The 20,773-nt window shown below is 42.8% G+C and overlaps 2 protein-coding genes across 8 annotated transcripts in view; one reads left to right on the top strand and one right to left on the bottom strand.

The window, feature by feature from the left end:
* The window catches only part of megf6b (multiple EGF-like-domains 6b), a 64,776-nt gene extending 55,798 nt beyond the window's left edge, over positions 1 to 8,978 (top strand). For all 3 annotated transcript variants that reach the window (XM_008408565.2, XM_008408564.2, XM_008408566.2), the window contains 12 exons: positions 65 to 193; positions 331 to 459; positions 2,595 to 2,723; positions 2,897 to 3,028; positions 3,104 to 3,232; positions 3,929 to 4,057; positions 4,202 to 4,330; positions 4,457 to 4,585; positions 5,116 to 5,244; positions 5,324 to 5,452; positions 6,672 to 6,800; positions 7,051 to 8,978. In XM_008408565.2, coding sequence (XP_008406787.1) covers positions 65 to 193; positions 331 to 459; positions 2,595 to 2,723; positions 2,897 to 3,028; positions 3,104 to 3,232; positions 3,929 to 4,057; positions 4,202 to 4,330; positions 4,457 to 4,585; positions 5,116 to 5,244; positions 5,324 to 5,452; positions 6,672 to 6,800; positions 7,051 to 7,112 — 1,484 coding nt within the window. In that variant the 3' untranslated portion in view covers positions 7,113 to 8,978. The remainder of the gene's footprint in view (positions 1 to 64; positions 194 to 330; positions 460 to 2,594; positions 2,724 to 2,896; positions 3,029 to 3,103; positions 3,233 to 3,928; positions 4,058 to 4,201; positions 4,331 to 4,456; positions 4,586 to 5,115; positions 5,245 to 5,323; positions 5,453 to 6,671; positions 6,801 to 7,050) is intronic.
* Positions 8,663 to 20,773, bottom strand: part of kcnab2a (potassium voltage-gated channel subfamily A regulatory beta subunit 2a) — a 92,123-nt gene continuing 80,012 nt past the window's right edge. For 4 of the 5 annotated variants that reach the window (XM_008408570.2, XM_008408573.2, XM_008408571.2 and 1 more), the window contains 6 exons: positions 19,335 to 19,420; positions 19,107 to 19,227; positions 17,819 to 17,913; positions 16,792 to 16,912; positions 14,262 to 14,350; positions 8,953 to 12,830 (listed from right to left, as the gene is read on the bottom strand). In XM_008408570.2, the coding sequence (XP_008406792.1) occupies positions 12,741 to 12,830; positions 14,262 to 14,350; positions 16,792 to 16,912; positions 17,819 to 17,913; positions 19,107 to 19,227; positions 19,335 to 19,420 (602 nt within the window). In that variant the 3' untranslated portion in view covers positions 8,953 to 12,740. Of the gene's footprint in view, positions 12,831 to 14,261; positions 14,351 to 16,791; positions 16,913 to 17,818; positions 17,914 to 19,106; positions 19,228 to 19,334; positions 19,421 to 20,773 lie in introns of all 5 variants that reach the window. The other variant, XM_008408569.2, reaches the window with a different exon arrangement.

Below are 20,773 nucleotides of genomic sequence, written 5' to 3'. Positions count from 1 at the left end.
TCTCACGCCGTCATGTCTCTGTCTCTGTCTGTCTGTCTGTGCATGTGGCTGTGTGTGGACACAGAGTGCACGGCGGGCCGTTTCGGGGCAGACTGCCAGCAGCGGTGTGAATGTGAGAACGGCGGCGTGTGCGACAGCCAGGCAGGCCGGTGCAGCTGCAGCGCCGGCTGGGTTGGAGAGCGCTGTGAGAAAGGTGGGTCACTCAGGCTGAACGGCAGAAACGATGACCTCATGTGAACCGCAGCAGCGTGGAKAAACTAAGCTCACGTGACGGCGATTCTGCGTGTTTTTGTGAACCATAACTTGTAAATCTCACCTTCCTGTGAACAGCGTGTGAAGCAGGCCTATACGGGGCTGGCTGCACTGAGCGCTGCCGATGTGCGCACGGGGTTTCCTGTCATCACATGACCGGGGAGTGCCGATGTCCTCCAGGCTGGAGGGGAAAGCTCTGTGACAAAGGTACTAATGTTGARGGGGATGGAATAGAGCAGAGGGTTCAAACTCCTGTCCTCAAAGGCCAAAGTCCTGCAACTTTTAGATTGATCTCAACACACCTGAGTTATAAATGATGTCCTTGGCAGCATGCTATAGAGCTTGCCTTTGTGCTGGGGAGGTAATTCAAACATTTGACTCCGGTATCTTGAACCTGGACACACCTAAAAGTTGTAAATCTCACTGGCAGCGAGTGTGTTTCTGAGTCACAGAACCTTCTCAGGAGTGGACAGCTCCTGATTAGACAATAAAATATGCTGGAAACTAAGATTTAACTGCACCTGCAGAAAAAACAAAAACCAAAAAAAAAACTCCCTGGTGGTAGTAACAATCTTTTCAGCATGTCAGTGTTCCTCTTAGGCCTCTAATGAGTCATCATTTGATCCAGGTGTGCTAAACCAGGGAGAGAACTAAAACATGCAGGATGCCGGCCCTCGAGGACCGACTTTGGACACCCCCGCTCTAAAGGAACATGGCAGCAAAACTTTGGTTTAAGTTGTATTTGAATATCTTTGCAGCTTTACAAAGAAGGGCAGAGAAAAATATATTAAACATGTCAAAAGACTGTTGATTTTGAGTTTGTTTTGCAGTCATAGCAGGTGAGGCAAACCTGGTGGAACTGTGCGCCTGCTGAGCTAATTATATCAGCTACTTCTTAGTTTTTCGCTGGTAAAAACGTTGTTTAGAGGGTTAATAGAGGAGTTGTGTTGACTTCCTGAAGSTGGAGTTCAGAAAAAGTAAGTTTTTAAAGAGATAAAGGCCCAATTTCAAGGCAACAAATTTTGTAGTCAAATTTCTTTTAACCCATATTTATTATTAATAAGATTTTCACACCAACTGAAGTTATGGTTCATTGTGCTATAAATACCACTTTGTGATTGGAAAACGCATAACGCTGCCTCTTTTAGAGGATTTGCGCAAAAACAAATACMATAAAACCTTTATGAATTTCAATTCTGTAAAAATGAGCTGGCCTGAATTTCACCACAGCAACATGAGACACTGAAAACACAATACTTCAAGTTATTGCTGCTTTGGGCGGCTCCACARGCCATTACATCAAKGCCTGTGCATAAATTTCCCTCTCACTGTATTGACAGGTATGGCTATCTGCTCTGTTCAGTCATGTTTGAGTTACAGGTGAAAAAACATCCGACAAATCTCAAAGGAGGTCTCTACAGAAATGAAAAAAAATTTAAAAAAAACCTAAAACATTTATCATTACAATTATCATTAAATTTAAATAAAAAACTAAATTCATGATATTTGGAAACCACAATAAACAAGAAAAATAATGCAATCGAAATAACTATTGACAGTGTTGATTTAGAACGAATTCATGAGGTCAAATTTTTGGGTGTCAYGTTGGATKATAAATTTAGCTGRAAACCACAGACCTGCCAAGTGAAATCAAAACTAGCCAAAAGTGTTGCTGTCTTGAGGGGGAAAAGAAGTGTTCTGGACTACAAATCTTTATTTTGGATAATGCTCTCATTACCACATCTGACATGTACTTAATACAAAAAAATAAAAATAAAAAATTAATTTGAATACTGCATAAAGGGGAATATTGTACACATACAAGCCCATTGTTTTTTTGTTTTTTTTAAATCAAATGTACTCAAATTCTGGGACCTTGTAAAATTTGAAACTGTCAGTGTGTGGGGTAGATTTATGGAATGGATTAAATGATGAGCTTAAAGTAGAACAGCTTAAAACACTGTTTCAGAAGGAGCTTACTGGGAAATATGCTATTGATAATATTAAAACGTTTTAAGTAATTATACATTWAAGGATGAGAATGTGAGATTTAAGTGTCATACAACATGGCAATAATTAAGATTAAARAGTTAATCTGGTGCGAGTATGAGAGGGGCAGGAAGTCATAGGATCTCGTATCTTCTACCTGATCCTTTTCGAACAAATAATGTAAAATGTCAATAGGCATGACTGTTAGTTTTATTTTTTCTTGTTTTTGCTTTTTGTGTGTTTGAAATAAATAAATAAATAACCGAAAGCTGGGAAGATTATTTGGTTTAGATTTCTTTTTACATTTCAAGCTGTGCTTTTGCTTTTGCTCTCACTCTCTCCTTTTCCTCCAGCATGTTTGCCCGGTACCTTCGGTGAAGGCTGCATGCAGCGCTGCAGCTGCGCACAGGAAACTTCCTGCCACCACATCTCTGGAGAGTGCGGCTGTCCTCCTGGATTTACCGGCAACGGCTGTGAACAGAGTGAGTCCTGCAGCAGTAATTTGTGTCTCCTGAATCTCCTGCTGCTTTTCTAAGCTTAGAATAAGAARCAGCTTCTTCTGTGTTGTGTTACTAACTTCATCACCAGTTCAGGRAAAGCAGGAAGCAAARACCCATCAGCTCACAGAAGACAAGTGAACCTTTCTCCCTGTCAGCTTGTATTCCAGGATTGTTTGGGCCAAACTGTAACCGGGTCTGTCAGTGCTCGGAGACGAACCAGCTCTGCCACCCGGTGTCTGGGTCYTGTTACTGCGCCCCAGGTTTCCATGGCTCCAAATGTGACCAAAGTAAGAGAAGCAATRAGCTTAAGGAAACAGAAAGTTACATTATCCAGGTTCTAACYGGGTTGAGTGTGTTTTCAGGCTGTGAAGAGGGTCGTTATGGTCCCGACTGTCAGAAAGAGTGTCGGTGTGAAAACGGAGGAAGGTGTGTTCCTTCAACTGGAAGCTGTGAATGTCCAGCTGGGTTCATCGGCCCGAGCTGCAACATCAGTGAGTTCATACTAAACCTTAATGAGGCACCAATTAAAATACATTGCAAGTATTTATACTTTCAGAAAATCTTGTTCTGCTGCTGTCTGGCCCAGGGCTCTCTTGAATGAGATTTTTAATCTCAATTAGTTTTTTCCTGGTTAAATAAGGGCTAAAAAAAAAAAAAAATTAAATACCCCTTAAGTTTTTTCACATTTTGTCACAATACCTCCACAAACACCAAMGCAATAATGACTTGTTTTTATTGGGGACACAAGACCCTTCTGACCTGAAGGCCTCAAGTGCAAGAGACATTTCTTTTTGGTTAATGTTGCATTTAKCCTTCACTCTGACTTGACTTGTCACTTTTGATCTTATCTTAATTGCGCGGTGGAAATGGTTTTTATCCCCAACAGAAACTTTTCTAATAAGAATCAGAAAAGTGTGATTTGCATGTGTATTCAACCCACAAAATAAAATCCAGTGAAAATCATAAGAGTTCTAATTAGTCAACATTTGTGTAATTTCATCTTAGCAAACTCTGTAAGCATGGGAGATTATGCTCTGATTGGATGAGGCGAAACATTGAGCTTTCTGACCCACATGCAAAAAGCTCTACATATTGAAAAGTAGCATATAAGGTCAGCTGAACACGCAACTCCCACTGGGAAACATGGAGCTGAGTACATAAATAACCGTGTGTTTGTCTGGTGACAGCGTGTCCAGTCGGGCGCTATGGCGTCGACTGCAACCGCGTGGCTGCGTGTGGAGACGGAGCCCAGAACGACCCCGTCACAGGTCGATGTGTGTGCATCCCTGGACGCAGAGGAGAGGACTGTGGACAAAGTGAGCTGATACATTTCTGTCTCATTATATCTGGCTGAAGGGTTTTCCCTTGTTGCATTTGTCTTCTGCCTTTTTCATCATCTTCCTCTCCACCTCTGTGGATCCTTCCTTGAGTATAATTTGAGTGTGTGTGTTTGGCCTCAGGCTGCCCTCCCGGCTGGTTTGGGGGAGATTGCACTCAGCGCTGTAACTGCAGTAACGGAGGGTTGTGCGACTCTGCGACGGGCAACTGCACCTGCGGTCTGGGCTGGACTGGGGAACGCTGCGACATCGGTAGCGGATTTTATGACCGCTTCCGTTCAATAATAGATAAGAAATGCATGCGCAGAGTGCCGAGTCTTCATGCTGCACAGTGTGAAGTCATGGGGCTGATATTTTGTCCCGTTCGTCTTGTGCCAGAGTGTCCCGTGGGCCGATTCGGTGCAAACTGTCAGCTGAAATGTAGCTGTCAAAATAACGGCTCTTGTGACAAAGTGACGGGAACGTGTCGGTGCGGATCTGGCTACTATGGACATCTGTGTGAACACGGTGAGAACCGAACAGACAGGCACACATAAAGAAGGGTGAAAATGTCCTGAGGGATAAATCTGATGGGTTTTGGGGTTTTTTTTTAGCTGCAAATCCCTTTCAGAACGACAATTTAAATCTCCTGTTTCTTTCCATAAACCTTTGTGTTCCACATCACTGGGGGAAAAGGCCTCCACTGTGTAGACTACAGTGAGTCACATGTTTCCACACGCTTGACGTGTGCTTTGATTAAAATAAACATGGACTCTTCTACTGCAACATCCTGCCACAGTAGTCACTTTTCAGGCATGTTTTATTCAACTTTATGTTCATTTGCTGAACCTAAGGGTCCAGGTTCTAAAAAAGTCAGTAAATACTGACTGATTCCAGCAACCTAGTTGATCAGACTTCAACAAAACCTGCACAGATTCATATAAGTTTGAAATATCCACCAAAGCAAGTGCATGTCTGCTCAGTCTGTGTTTGCAGCCGTTTGTCAATGAAGGACAAACTCCATCAAGCTGATGTCTTTTGATTGTCCTCCCCTTCAGTCTGCCCTCCTGGTTTCCACGGTCCGCTGTGTCAGCTGCAGTGTGACTGCATGAACGGCGCCACCTGTCACCCCGTGTTGGGCCACTGCATCTGTCCTCCAGGACATCATGGAGCCCGCTGCCACAGAGGTCGGTCACAGCTGTTTGTTCACACCGAATAGTAGGAATAATTTTAGTCTTTGAATCACATCCTTAACTTCGTTCTCAGTGTGTGAGCTGGGGAGGTACGGTCAAGGCTGCGTCGGGGTGTGTGACTGCGAAGACGGCTCCCCGTGCGATCCTGTGACCGGAAGATGTATCTGTCCCTCTGGGAAGACAGGCGCCAGATGTGATATTGGTAATCTTTAGTTCTTCATCCAACTCTGAGAGCACACATTGTTTCTGAAAACGGGAAATAAAAAAGAAACATGCACTTGCTTTCATAACATCAGATAATCTTGCTTTGGGCTCAGAGAATCTCGTGCTGGATGCGGTTTTAATTGGATTATGCAAGAAACCAGGAGGCTTGAGTTCATTTCAAAAACAGGTGAAAACGTTGCGCTTAAAAAGCTGAGACTTCAAGATCTCAACCTACTTTTAACCAAAAGGATGAAATGAAATATAACATTTTGTCTATTTTGTTTTTATGAAACAGCATGACTAAACAATAATAATTAGCTACTTTTAAACAAACATCGAGATGTTTGAGGTCTAAACGTGCGACACGTTTCTCTTTACTCGAAGTGGAAAAAACGAAGCCAATACATTTCACAAGAACTCAAGTTCAGAACTGACAGGAAGTCTTCAGAAGTCCGTCCAACTACAACACACTCACTTTCTTCTTCTTGCACCAAACGAAGAGAAAGATTTTCCCAGATGGTGAATCAAGAGAAAACAGGAGGGGACAACATGAAGGTTAAAGTTCTGGGAGAGACTTTGTACTTTTGACCTTTAATATTCTCCTGCTACGGTTGTTGGACATCTGTGTGACGTCATCATGTCAGCATGCATAGATGGCAGTCTGACAGTGAACTACAGCTGGAATTGTTGATGGGAAGCAATCCTGACAGCTTGAGTTGTTGCATCTGAAGGCCGAGGCAGAGATGCAAGGTATTTCTCTGTTCGCATAAATTTAAGTGTGGTAAATAAAGATGCCTTCATGCTTTGAAGATGATTCTGAATTAAAGATGCTGTATGTATTTGATATGTACAGAATTTTTACTACTGAAAGTAAAATAGTTACTCGATTATGCGWTAAAATGGCATAATGTGCCTGGAAAATACATAACGCCCCTTTAACTGATTATTTTTATTATTATTATTTACAATAATGTTATTAAAATTGCTTAAGTATGTTTTGTTTTTTCTCCAAGGTCAGAAACCTAAGTTACATCTTTTAAAAGAAAAATTAAATGTGAGGGTAAAACTCAGTAACACCGCTTTGCGTATAAAGGTTGATCCTAGAAATGGGTAAAAATGTTTAGAGAAGGTTTGACTTGCATCGGACCTTTAACCTGACCAGCCTGCTGTTAGCCTTTACATGCACTGATCTGGTTCCTGTGTGGGTTCTGTTTCAGACTGCAGAGGCGATCGTTATGGGCCCGACTGCGCAGAGACCTGCGAGTGTAAGAACGGGGCGCAGTGCGACCGACATAACGGCCGCTGTCTCTGTGTCCACAGCTGGATCGGACTCTCCTGTCAGGAAGGTACGCCACTGACCAACACTCACGCTCTAGGCAGACAGCAGGCGAGTCAGAACCAAAGGATGTATCCCTGCTGACTTGGTGAAATCAGAGTAGATCAGCAGAGTTGGGTGCTGACAGTGTTCAGGCTCCATCTGCGAAGGGGCAGAAGTGCAGACACTGCACCTAAAGTTGCTGTGGTTTCTTTTGTTTTGATCAGAAGCGAGTGCTGGACTCACAGCTCCTGTTTTTGTGCCCTTCCCCACACACTCAGGTGGACCCCCACTGTACAGCTATGGAAGCAGCAGAGCGGACTCGCAGCACAACTCATTATAACAGCTCCACGGAGCTGGAAAACTGAAACTGGGACAGACGGACGATGAAATGAAAAAGTCTGACAAGACGCAGCAGCAGCAGCCATAGAGACTCTCTGAAGAGAAGTGCAGCTGAAAACAAGGTTGCATCGTGGATCTGTGGAATAACGGTGACAATATTTCCCCAAGCAGAGTGCAGCGTCAGGACATTGTTGCCTTCAGTGGGCTTCCAGTGATGTCTTTTAACATAAGTTTTCACAGGTACTGTATATCAACCTTCCCAGAAGTCAATGAATGCTAGGCAGCAGTTTTTAGTAAAACAGCAGTATTTATACACCCCAGACTTTTTCCACATTCCGTCACTTTAGAACCACAAGTCATAGATTTATGCAATAGGTCAATACAACACGGTGTTCATTTGTATTCAGTTTGAGTTAATACTCTAACTCAGGGTGGGATGTGTTAAAGTATTAATGTTCAGTTATAATTGAAACATGTTTTGCTGCAGTTACAGCTGCAAGTCAGCTTTGCACACAGAGACACAAACCCTGATTTGTTGGAGCGAGAACATCTATGAAGATCAGTTTTCAAGTGGTGACAGTTTCTAAATTGATTTTAGATCTGGAGTTTGACTAGGCCATTCTTACACATGAATATGCTTTGATCAAAACTGGTCTTGTTTGAAAGTGAACCTGCACACACTATCATGGGTCACATTCATGCAGAATAATAAGCCTCTGGTCAACCCTTAGCAGATTTGAAGCTTTTGATTTGTTTTGTTTTTTTTTACAATGAAATATCTCCTTACAACTAAGTCCTTAATGCTTGAATTAACCCAGCATAAGAAAATGTAAGTGTAGTATTGGCATTTTTCAGATGCTGAATTTAAAATAACATTTCTCATCTAAGAAGAAATTCAACAAATTCAAATGTTGGTAATTAATCAGCAAATTAGAAAAAAATATATGGATAACTGGGAATAACTCGTACCACTAGATGGCAGCGATATGCTTCAAATACCATTTTTTGTTTATGTGGAAAATGCAGCAGTGGGATTTCTACATCTGGGCTCCATCAGCAGCAACAGTCTACCGAGACTAAACCTCTTCATAAATTCACTGCTGACCTGCCTGCTGTGTTCCTCCTTCTCTCATATTACTCTAATAAATATCTAAAGCCTTCACAGGACAGCTTATGCTAAATTACAGAAGTTGACTCAATTTATTAGCTTACTTCTAAAAGCAACTTGTTGCACTGCAATTCATTTAGAGTTGCAGTATATTGAAACTTGTGGTTGTAATCTGACAAAATGTGGAAACGTTAAATATGAATACTTTTGCAAGGCCCTGTACGTACCTCAGTCAAATAATGCGATACTCCAGTCCACTAAATGTTGGACGTCTGAGTTCTTTCTATTCGAGTGACATTAAATGAAGCAGCATTCACATGCAAATTTGACAAAACTTTGCTCTTTGTTATTCTAACAGATTTTGTGTATAAATGGTTTTGTATTTATATTTTATATGGTTTTTACAGCTGAACAAGGTGAGAAATAAAGACGCACACTCAGGGTTGGTTTCCCATTCTTATCTTTTTATCATTACTTCGTTTAAAGATCAAAGCTGTACATCCTGTCTAAGTTTCAGATTCAAGCACAGTGCAGATAGCAACRCCTGCGAAAAAGAAAAACTCTAAATAAAAAGAGAAAAAGGCAGAGGTGATCACAACCAGAAGTATGTACACAAAGGTCAGAGTATGTACAGAAGGTACCAGGCTCCCACTGCGTCGTCTTCAGAGTGAATTCAGTACGATGCTGCACTGGAGCATTCTTCAAAATGCCACAAATTCTTTGTTTTGGTCAGTTTTTTTTTTTTTTTTTTTAACTCCATACAATACTGACAGCATAATGCAGCATGATGGAAAATAAAAATAACAGCTCTTATAGCTTTCTCTATGGCGTTAAAGGCTAAAACATAAAAATATATTCTCTGTTTGACCTAAGCTCCGTCCATTCATGGATCTTTTACATACTGTCAGAACAGGAAACATGATCAAACTAGGAACACTTAAAGCATTAATTTTCCCTGCACAGATGGGGGTACCACACACACACTTACACACACACACTTACACAGGCCTCAAACATGAAGTTATTCTGACAATGAACAGGTAGGGGTAACAGCGATGGGCCATTAAGACGCACAGCGTTGCAGTTCAAAGGAAAACAACTGAAATGTGTTTATTTTAGTTCTTGGCAAAAGAAGATGGACACCACTGTGACCTCCAGTCTCTGGAAATTATGCTAAACTGAGGAAACTACTGGATTAGATTAATTAGGAAAAAACCCAATTAATGCTCATTAACTCCCTACAAAGGAGAGGATTTGATAAGTGCATCAATGTGGCTCCCTCCATGAATAAGATCGGAAAATGAATCTGAAATTTGGGTTTTCACTAACTCAATGCAAAAAAACAACAACTTCATCACAAAGAATCAGGGAGTCCTGAGGCAAAATAATATTTTCTGCTGACTCTGCTCAAAAAAGCGCAAACCAGACCAGTGACCTCCAGGAGTTTGCTTGCTGCAGGAAAATGTACAAACTCAACACTCCCATTATTTATTTCTTACTAAAGAGTTGCACACCTAGAAGTTAGTTGGCTCCATTGAAGTAAACCATCAGAACTGCAAGAATTATCTGCATAAGCCCTTTAGTTTCTACTGGTTTGTTCTGAGAACTGTAAACGTCGCAGCCCGTCCTTACAGCCCTCAGCCTCACATTAAGCTGCAAGTTTCCCGTTTTATAGAGTTTGGTTTTGATCAGATCCGGTGTCTTAAATGGCTCCGAATCAATTCATCCCTCTCTCTGCACATTTGTGCAGTAAAACTTTATTGAGTCGTGCTTGTAAATAATTTTATTAAACTATGTGTGAACTTTGGATTATGATTCTGATCTCCGTTTGGGCAACTTGACAATTTCTGATCAAACATCTGGTAATATTTTATTGCTCTGTCTGAGCAGGAAGCTACATTCAGAACACGCTCACCTCCTTTAACTCTGTTCTGAGAATAAACGCAGAAAATATTGACACCCTTTGGTAAAGATCTGAGGTTCTGCAGATTGACTTATTTTAATGGACCTTAGTTTCTGAGAGTAGAACCCTGTGAAAAGGATGTTTTTACATTTTATTACACGACCCAGCCTTGTATAATATTACATTTATCTTGAACAACAGCCTCAGACTTCAGGTAGTGTTTTTAGTGCTCTTTTATTCTGTGGATGAAACAGACTGATGCGTTAATTAAGGAGCTTTATTGACGCTGGCAGGTAAATTTCTGCTTCTGTAATGAACCAGCTGTTCTCTGCTGGGATCTGGTCTTCATGCTGGGCTAAGCTGACGGTCAAGTTTAGCAGAAAATATTAAAAGTGGTGTCAGTCTCACTTTTCAGCAAGAAAGAAAATAAATGTTTTCTTTTGTTTTTTCTTTAATTTCCTGAAATGTCACATTTTTCCCTTTTAAAGTCTCAGACTTTTTCTCCGCTCCCTGCAGATGAAAACATCAAGACAGAGGAACTCCACAGACAAATCAACTTAATATTCTTTTTTTTTGTTGTTTTTTTTTCCAGAGAAAACAGCGCCGGCTTTCGCCTGTTTTATTTACTCAGAAGATACGACGAAGTGGACTAAAACGTGGATCAATTATTACTGCAGGCTAAAGAGCAGGGTTAGATTATTTGTCCCCTGCTGCCACACACACACACACACACACACACACACACACACACACACACACACACACACGCACACACACCTTAAATCAGTTTACTAAACACTCAAAGAAAGTAAAAAGTTACATCTCATCCACTCTGATTATCCCCTCAATTGTATCTGAGAAGCTCTAACATCTCTGATTATCGCTAATGTGAAAGTTTTTTTTTTTTTTTAATCTGCACTGTTTGTTTTATTTTTTTTGTAGTTTTCTGTTAACAGTTTATGAGCTGCAAAGATTTATGTACACGGTTTTCTAAGCTGAGAAGCGTCATCTTGTTCCTCCCGTTGGCAGAAGTGTCACATGCGATCTGCTTGTGCTTCAGTCGCGGTAAGAGAGCACCCAAAGGACAAACAGCGATGACATCTGCACCGAGTCTGTGCGATCGGGTCGTCTGCTGCTTTAACCAAACCGTACCGACCCGGAAGCACCGAGCCGCACTACTTAACGCATTCTGCATATGAAGGGGCGTATTGATAACCACTTTAAGAGTTTGGTCGGGTAGAGATAAATATGAAGTAGAGTCCATCCCATAAATAGGTATACCGAGCCGGACAGCACATGCTTAAAGATGACTCAAAAACCTTGCAGGAAGTGAAAGTGTGTCAGCTAAAAAGAGATGAAGAAGATCTTTGGCTCGAGCCATGCTAAAAAGAAAACCAAAAATAAAAAAAAAACAATGAAATAAACACTAAAGACTATTTTGTTGCAACCTCCCAAACACCAACGCACACATGAAACCACCTTCTTCGTTCCCTGAGCTGCTGCCGCCCACTGATTAACTGGACACGTGCCTCCTTCCTCCCACTCCCACCAGTCGAGCCTTAGCTGGGGACACAGTGGGTGGGGGTGTGGGGGTGGGCAGCCAGCCAAAGCGGAGGGCCGCCTACCTACGCTGAAGCCCCGAAGCACAGTACGATGCAACTGGAAATAAGGCAAATACTTGAACAGAACTTGACCAAAGACAGGTTTTGGTGAGACGTGATCGCTCCCTGTGCAGCCTATAAGACGGGGGCGGGTCCGTGGGGTGGGGGGGTCAGGGAGGGGGTGCGGGGACACAGTGATGCAGACGAGTGCAGCTCCTGTTGGAGAGCAGGAGCTTCGATACGTCAGGTTGGACGAGAGCGTACTGTCAGTGGGAAAACGGAGGAAGAGGAGAGGCGACGTGAATCTATAGTGCAATGGTTGCGACATAAGACTGCTAATACCCATGCTCTCTCTTCTTTGTATCGACCCCCCCAACAGCGTTACCGACAGTACTAAAGTGCTGATTGTTGAACCCCTCGAGGGGGCTGCTGACGTCGACAACACAAACGTTCCTACAGAGAAACTTTGACGGACTTTTACAGTACACACGTGTTTGTAAACAGAACGTCTCCGGAACAAATGCATGGCTATGCAACAGCAATTCTCATATATTCATACAGTATCAACTTTATATATATATATATATTTTTTTAGTTGCATTCAGTTTTAGAAAAAGATAAAAAAAATAAAAAAAAAGATCTGGCTGCCAAGCAAGCGTGTGCTTATTTAATTTGTTTTAAAAGATGTTTTTCCTAAATTTTCTCTATGATTTTAAAGTACGTTCAGCTGAATAGGATGTATAACTGATTTACTTATGAGCGCATATCCCTAACCTCTCTTACTGTTCTGTTTTTCTCCGTTAATCCCGTCCCGTCCCGTAGAGGCGACTCCATTTATTCCCACGTTTTCTTATCTCTGTAACTCTAAATGAGGTGCCCTGCGTGGCCGTGGTGAGGCCAGACTCATGCGCCAGGGTCTCACTCAGTAAAAGCTCAAGCAAACAGAGGATCAGGCAAAGGTGGGGCGCTGCGGCTGCAGGCCGGGTGCAGCCCTGCCGGGCGGGGCCGTCGGGCCCGTTAGGAGCGGTAGTCCTTTTTACTGTACGGCTTGTTCCCCAGGATGCTGTCCACCTCGTGGGTGATGGACGACGACAACTTTGGAAGAACCTGTGAACACACACACAAACATGACGCTGAATTCATAGCCACAGAGAACAAAGTTACTTGTTTTACCTGATCTGCTTATTCTTTGTGCTGTTAAACATTTACAGAGCTTCATGTCAGATTTCTGACCTGTTAATACTGATTTGGCAGATTCCTCTTAAATAGTAGCATATAGGAAGATATAAGATCCTTACGCAGAATATTAGAGGTTTTCCAGGCACATCCAACTGGAGAGAGACCAAATTGAGATTCAGCCTGACAGATATAGAAATCTCTTTTGATTAGCAAACTGAATAAAGTCCAGGTTTGTGGTATGAAATAAAGTTTCCATCTAAAAAGCTTCTTGCAATTCAATTAATTGTTAACTGGGGTATACAGACTCAAAAAGGGCCGTTTGTTGAAGGAAAAGCATAATGGGAGCAATAATTACACCAAAAACTGCCCTACAAAAACATTTTGCATTTAAGATTAAAGAAAATCTTTGTAAATATGTTATAGTCATTTTAGAAGTAAGTTTTTAGCTGCAGATGCATCCTTTGCTACAAACGATCAAGTGTAAGCTAAAGGAAAGTTATTGCATTTTAGGAAATCAAATCCTTTTCTCACTTAAAAAGGTAATTGAATTATTTATTTGTCTTTTAACGTATTGTAACATTGCATAAAAAAGGCTGAAACGGTTAAAGGAAAAATCTGCAGAACATGCCAGTGCTCTTATCCGATTAATCGTTGGCGTAACTGATAATTACTAAGACAATCGTTAATACTATGAACATAATACATTGAAAATGTATAAACTAAGTGGAAAATATATTTCTCTGGACTTCTTAAAGAAAAACTAATTTACATGTGAGACTGTGTTCTAATTCAGCGTCTGGGATAAAAAGGTCTGGCAAGAAGAAAACTACAAACGCCCCGGGAAATGTGAGGGTAACATTTTGAAGCCGAAATATCAAATGTACACAGTGGGAGCGGATTTAGTGTGCACGAGCATAAACGCAGCCAGGAGTGAAGGCAAAGCATCAAACTGGAGGAGACGGTGGGGTGGGGGGGCGGAATGCTCTTCACTGTGGGCCAGGAATAATGTGAAGTGAGAACCCAAAGCCCCCACCAGTATGCGAACCCCATTAAAAGAGCGAGCCTTATCAGCAGAGAAAGAAGTGGCCGTGAGCTCGTCTCCAATCCCCTCGGCAAATGATACTGGGCTGACCTTATTAACGCGGTACAGTAAAGCAAGAGAGCGTGCAGCGGTGAGCTGCCCAGGAGGACAAGCTGCACTCGGGAGCGGAAGAACTGCCGCTCCGAGCCGGAAGGCACGAATACGAATCCGATTAGATGGCCTCCCCCGTCCCGTTCTTTTGAAGAGGGAAAACTTTTAATGCGCTCTGCAGGAACAGAAAACAGGGGAAAACAAAGAGGAAGGTGCAGTGGCCTCACCTGGATCGCTCCTATGTTCTCCATCAGCTGGTCGGTGCTGGACGCCCCTAAAAGGACAGAGCTCACCCCCTCGTTCCGTAGGCACCACGCTGCAGGAGACCAGTAAACACTGATGACGTCCGCACCACCTCACACACACACGCAGGGCCACATCCATGACTCACACACACACACAAACATATGCTGCACAACATGACACCATTTCACATAGTGAATCTATAATTGATCTACAGCAAAACTGGGTAAAACATCACATCACACACAGTTTTAAATAGATGTACATTAACTTTCTTCATTTTTGCTTGATTGTACATAAAAGAGCATCTCATACCTCGGTTCTCTGTCCTGCAGAGTCACTCAGAGCGATTTGGATATGCGTGTTGTGCAGCGAATGACACAGAGGCGTTGCTGTGTCTCAATAACACTAAATAAATTACCCAAACCCAGGAAAAGGATGGCTCTGATTGAAAAAGTAATCAAGCTGGCATCTTAAAACGACTGCCAGAGACATCACATCTGCACTTAATAACCTGCAGAAACTGCCTACATGCGTTTGTGAGGTTTCTGCACCTCCACAGTCAGTTTCAGTATTGATCCAGAGCAGCACTCTGCGTGTTTCTCAGGTCGTGTCAATGCGAGAGCAAATCAATCATAAAACATTTGCAGATCTTTTGCTGATCACTGCGAGTTCATCACACAGAGCCTCTGGAGCCAGAATTTGTTTTGAATGATTTGCACTGCAATGTAAAATCACATCATAAGGGGAAAAACCTTTTCTTCCCTTTTCTCTGCCTCCTGCCTGTCCTCGCCACGAGAGTTTCATTACCTTAATAAAAAGTGCTGCCAGCCTAATATTGGGCATGATGAGGTCGCGGCCTTGGCGACAGGCTAGCAAGGCCGCAGTTCTGTCTAATTTTCAACAGCCCAAGTCACAAGGACTCAGGCCACATACTGTGGATTAGCTGCTGCCACCAGGCTCCTCCAGGACCCAGACATGTTGCCAATGAAACTACGAACCACAACAATCCCACCACAGAAATGTTGAAAGAGCTCAAATCAGCCTGGGAACTCTCACACGTCTTTAAGACTCTGCAGAGAACATTTACATTTGGCAGATGTTTTTTTCTTTATGCGGTGGTGCAATGTGGCATGAAGACGGTCGTATTTGCCGAGCTAGAATTTGTGGTGTGCATCTTTAAATTGGTATTTATGACAGTTTGTGTGATTTATGGGTCTTTAATGTTGGATGCTGTAGACAAAAACATTAACACAGCGCTAAACATTACAGAGGAGGTTTATCTGGAGTATAACTAGATCTTCTCTTTTTTATATATTTGCTTTTTCCATCCGTATCTAAGGTTGTGCGTCTCTGCTTTAAAGAAACAGCTACATTTATACTTCAGCAAAATAGAAAAACTGCAAACCTATCTAAAACAAGGTTGTGCAAAGCATTTTTTTGAGGATTTCATCAGCGAACGCTGCTGAGAACAAGCAGGAAACCTGACATTCTGCAATCATTCTGAGCAAATCGACACAAAAATACCACACTCCTGCTTGGTGTGCTATTATAATTGGTAGCTGTATTATGCAATACAACTGAATGCTTCTGCAATTCAGGAAGCTATAGTTGTAAGCAGATTACAGCACAAAGGGAGGCAAAATGTTGCTGTAAAAATAGTGGGATTACGATTCAACACAATTCCTCCGCCAAACTGGAAATACAACCCAGCAAACGGGAACACTTGGAAGCTTTTTCCTCTGGATTTGTCACGAGTGCACGATGCCTGGCGGCAGGGAAAAGACCAACAACTTAGCTTAACTTCATCCACTTGTCACATTCACTCTCTAAATCCTGAATTTAACACCTGCTTCGCCAACACAGCCTCCAGCTAAAGGCAGAATGATATCAATCACAGTTTTTATTCAACGCTGGAGTGAAAAGGACTCCACAGTACGCATAAATCTGCTGTGCTRCCTTCAGAAGCCCAGAAAGGAGTTATGGGAATTGGCTGTCGACTAATGGGGCGTGAAACTTGATTTATGACAGTATTTTACAGTGAGGGTGAAGAAACGGCAGCGATCTAATCTCAGATTGCAGACTGAGTCTCGGATTTATTCACCTCATAGCTAACGTTTGACGGTGGGGTTTCTGGCTCTGCTGCCAGCAGCGACTAGATATCTGTCACCTGCGGATTAATTCCAGGGATCCTGTTTTGATGCAGAGACTCAAAGCTGTTAAATGCACCAGACAACCTCAGATTACTCCATGTGTTTGCATGCCATGTGTCGACATTCACGGCGTCTCCGCTCTTATTAAAGGAATGAGTCAGAGGCATGTTTACTGTGTGTTTACGTCCCTCGCATTCAAGATCCTACGCTGCGAGGCTTTCACACCGAGACAGACACACACGTGACAACACGACAGAGAACTCAGACAGCTGCGAGAGCGCCGCTGACCCCGGGCCCGTCCGAGGCAGAGGGACGGACAGACAGACAGAAAGAGAGAGAGCGGCAGAGTGTATCTGCGTACCGATTGCGAGTTGGGGCAGTGTGCAGCCCAGCCGCTCCGCGATTGCCTGCAGCTCTTTCAACTTCGCCTGCTGACGCCGGCCCTCCTCGCTCAAGATCTTGTCCTTCAACCACTGGTAGCCCTGTTGAAAACATAGCACACCTGCTCAAAAACACAGCCCTGCTCACATCGTCGTGTCAGCAGGGCCCGTTTTTAAACACGTGACTCTGTCTTCAGCTGTCAGAGCCTCAGCCGGGGGAAGCAAAGCTGCTCCTGCTCACATTCTGATTGTTTTTTTGTTTGTTTTTAAATCATCACAAAGTTATGGAAATCCTGTCCTGATTACTGTACTAAAAGTATCAAACAGCTGCACTCAGCTGAGGTACAAAACGTCTCAACCAGGGATGCTACTGGTCACACAGCTTAAGAGCCAGAGACACACAACATCTACAGGCAACACTGAGCCAAACAGGAAGCAGGAACTGCACAACACCAACACAAAGGGTCTGCTTCATGAACCGCTGTGTGCTACACCATCCACACACACAAAACATGCCACTTCACCACAGAGGGACACAACAGTGTGAAAGGTCAGGGGTTAGTACAAACGGTTTTTTCTGAATGCTCATTTCACTGATGGAGATAAATCCTGACTTCTCCCTTCATAAAAACTACTTAAAATAAACGTTAGAGAAAAACGCGTCTTCTGCTTTAAAAAAATGTAACTCATTCAAGTGTTGTTAGAGTCAGATGAAAGCTATTTTCAATGTGAATATGTCATATATATCGTGTGCATTTAAATGAACTGGGCCGGAGTTGGCTCGCTGACAGACGGCGTCGTAGAGGTGCATGGCGTGAACACGGCACTGAAAACACACACACACACACACACACACACAGGTACACAGTATGCAGAGCTACAGAACCTGAAAGAGACAGAGGCACAATGAAACAAACGAGCCGCGTGGGGGAGGGGCGACACAGAGCAGTGAGAGTGGGCACAGATGAACGGAGAGGTCGGTGGGCAGCGCAGAGGTGCCGGGTCTACCTTCAGAGACGCCCGAGAGTACGGAGGCACCCTGCCGTCGTATTTCCCTGAGATGATCCCACAGGCCAGCGGAGACCAAGTCATGGCGCCCACACCTAAAACACAAGCAGATTAACCATCATTATCCGTTCTCATTTGTGAAGGGCCAAATTACATCAATGTGAAAAGACGTTAAAAATTGTGCTTTAAGAAGTACAAATCAGACACAGAAAAATTGCAACAGTTTTTAGTTTTGCTAACACGTTCTGCCACAACTGGAACTTTGAGAACATTCATAATCTTGCTGTGGCCTGAAACGAAAATAAATTTGACCCCTCTGCTGTAGCTGAACTTCAAAACTTGTATGTCAGTAATGTGTGCTGGCTTTAGAGAGTCTCAAGGTGCAGCAATATTTTTTAAAAGTCTGACTTTTGTTTTTTTACTTTTTCTTGGGTCATGTGTTTTCTTTGTCTAATGGGGAGATGGACAATGCTGCTTTGTTGTCTTCACACAGCTCATCCTGCTTTCGCCTCCATCCCCCATCCAAATGGTAACGCTGCAGTTGGCCAGCAGAGTCTCTTCAGTGTTGGAAAGTCGGTAGGATGCTGCTCTCCCATGTGACACTGTGCTGAATCATTTGAGACATAAAGGTTTGCGATTTGCTACCAGATTATTGAGAGAGGGAGGGGTAAACGTTTGTGCCACTATATACATATGGTGTAATTCCTGTAAAAGAAAATGAGAGATGTTGCACTTTCCATGCACTGTGTGACTCCTGCCTTTGCAGAGATCTTTTATAAAACTGTCAAGGACTGTAAGGCTGCATCTTTATTACTATGAACATAACGACGAACACTTTCTGCAGCCTTTCACTGCATTCTGTCAGTCAGATGTATAAATGCATCGCACTATTGGTGTTTGCTTCAGAGAAAAGGAAAAAAAATAACTTCCCAGCATCATTTCATAACAAATTCACCACAGTACGACACATAAATGGATCACAAGCTGTTTTTGTATAAAAATCTAAATTGTGTGATCAACATGAATTTTAATTTATTATTTTAGTTTTAAAAAAGTCGCATTTTGGTTTCAGAATAAAAACTGAAACCAGCTGTAATTATTCTTACGTTACATCTTTGAACCTGTTCTACTCGTATCTGCTCAGGCTGAACTGAGTGGAAGGTAGCGGAAACAACTGCACGTGTCCAATATGAAGCAAATAATAATAAATCGACAGCACATGCACCCAATTTACCGTTGCAAAAAAAATCAATACTTCATCTAGAGCAAGAAATGCGTCAGTGCTCACCTATCTTATGGAAAAGCTCGGGCAGCTGCACCTCCACTTTCTCCCTCTGGAACATGTGGTACTCTGCCTGCTCGCATATAGGAGGAATCTGGTTAAACTGCCGCGCCACGGAGTACGCCTCCTAAAGGAAAACAACAAACAAACCAAATCATACCGAGGTGATAAAATGAGGAAAATGACGTTATGCATAATTCTCCTTCGTGTTGATCTGTTTTTCTGTGTTCCCACCATAATCTCCATTGGGCTCCAGCGGGATGTTCCCCAGTACATGGCCATACCTTGGTTTATCACATGGGTCATTGCTCTTACAGTTTCTGCAGAGACACGTACAAAAACACCATGAGCTCTCCATGTTGGGCTCCACGATGCAACATAAACGTCCTTAACTTTTAATCGTACAAGAAAACCCCCCCAAAAAAACACACGTATATCATTTGCAATCCAAATATCCCAGACAATTCAGGAGGGAGGTGGAGAAGCTGATTATGTTAATTAGAAGCCGGAGAATCCTGATGAGCGTGACATCTGTTCTTAACAAGGCAAGACTTGAATGATGCTCACGTTAATATTTACAAGGATCTGCTTTAAATTTGAAGCGTGCAACATGAAACGGGAGCCAAGTGACATGAATGGGAGATGACAGCCATACGTTCACCAGTTCAGATTTTTAATCGTGCACAAAGTGGGCTGACACACGGGATGGAAGCTTGCATATTTTAAGCACGAAGGGTTAAAAAAAACGCCTCCCTTTAACGTGCACGGTGAATATTAAAGACATTTATCTCAACGTATTGTGTCCCTGCATTACTATATTTTATTTAAAGGTCGGAATTTCCACTTGGAGTCGGAGCTGACGCGTGCCAAATGAAATCTCCCTTCGCCCGGCTCTAATTTCCGTCTCTTTGTTGGCTGGGGTGACAGTTTGTTTTGTGTGTGAGGCTGCAGAGCAAAACATGAAACGGGTTAGATAACGATCGGGCTTCCCAGACAAGAGCAGAAGCGCAGGAGTGTAATAAAAAAAAAGATTGCATCAACCCCTCAGTAATCCTGCACCCATCTATTAAGTTTACGGATGCCCTGCTCCTGAGAAATCGGCCCGTTTTATCATCCGGTGGCTGCTTGGCTTAGGAAAGTTTTTCTGAGGTGAAAGAGCCATTAAACCTCCTTTTTTACACTGTTTATCCCCTCAGCTACCGCCAAAATAAAAGTACACCAGATGGTTTAACCACTGTAAACTCATGAGTAACCTTGGAGCTATCCATATGAAGAAGTCGTAACAAGGCAGATGGGCAACAAAAATAAATAAATATTTTAAAAAGTAAAACTATTTTTCAGAAATAAGACAGAGAAGAAGATCCCAGACACAGTGAAGCATCAAGCCGAAGGCAGAAAGATGACCTCAGGCTCAACTTTAACCCTGGGAGGAACCGCTACCGCTGCAGCAGATGGACGCTGGGCGTCCAGCTGAGCCCACACACAGTTAGCAACTCTGCCATTTAAAGGTCTCCAGCATCAGCATCTATCATCATTCCGACTGTGGAGGTGGAAGCACCCGGACCACAGGAGGCGTTTAAAAATAGATGTTTCAGTTACAGGAGGATTGTACATCCAAGTCCTCGCACTGCAGTAGTCATAGAGACGAACAGGAGGCTGTTTTTAATATATAT

The sequence above is a fragment of the Poecilia reticulata genome, linkage group LG5 (genome assembly GCF_000633615.1).
Source record: "Poecilia reticulata strain Guanapo linkage group LG5, Guppy_female_1.0+MT, whole genome shotgun sequence".
Lineage (NCBI taxonomy): Eukaryota > Metazoa > Chordata > Actinopteri > Cyprinodontiformes > Poeciliidae > Poecilia > Poecilia reticulata.
The sequence above is the reverse complement of the archived record's forward strand: the minus strand, read 5'-3'. Positions and strand labels throughout refer to the sequence as shown.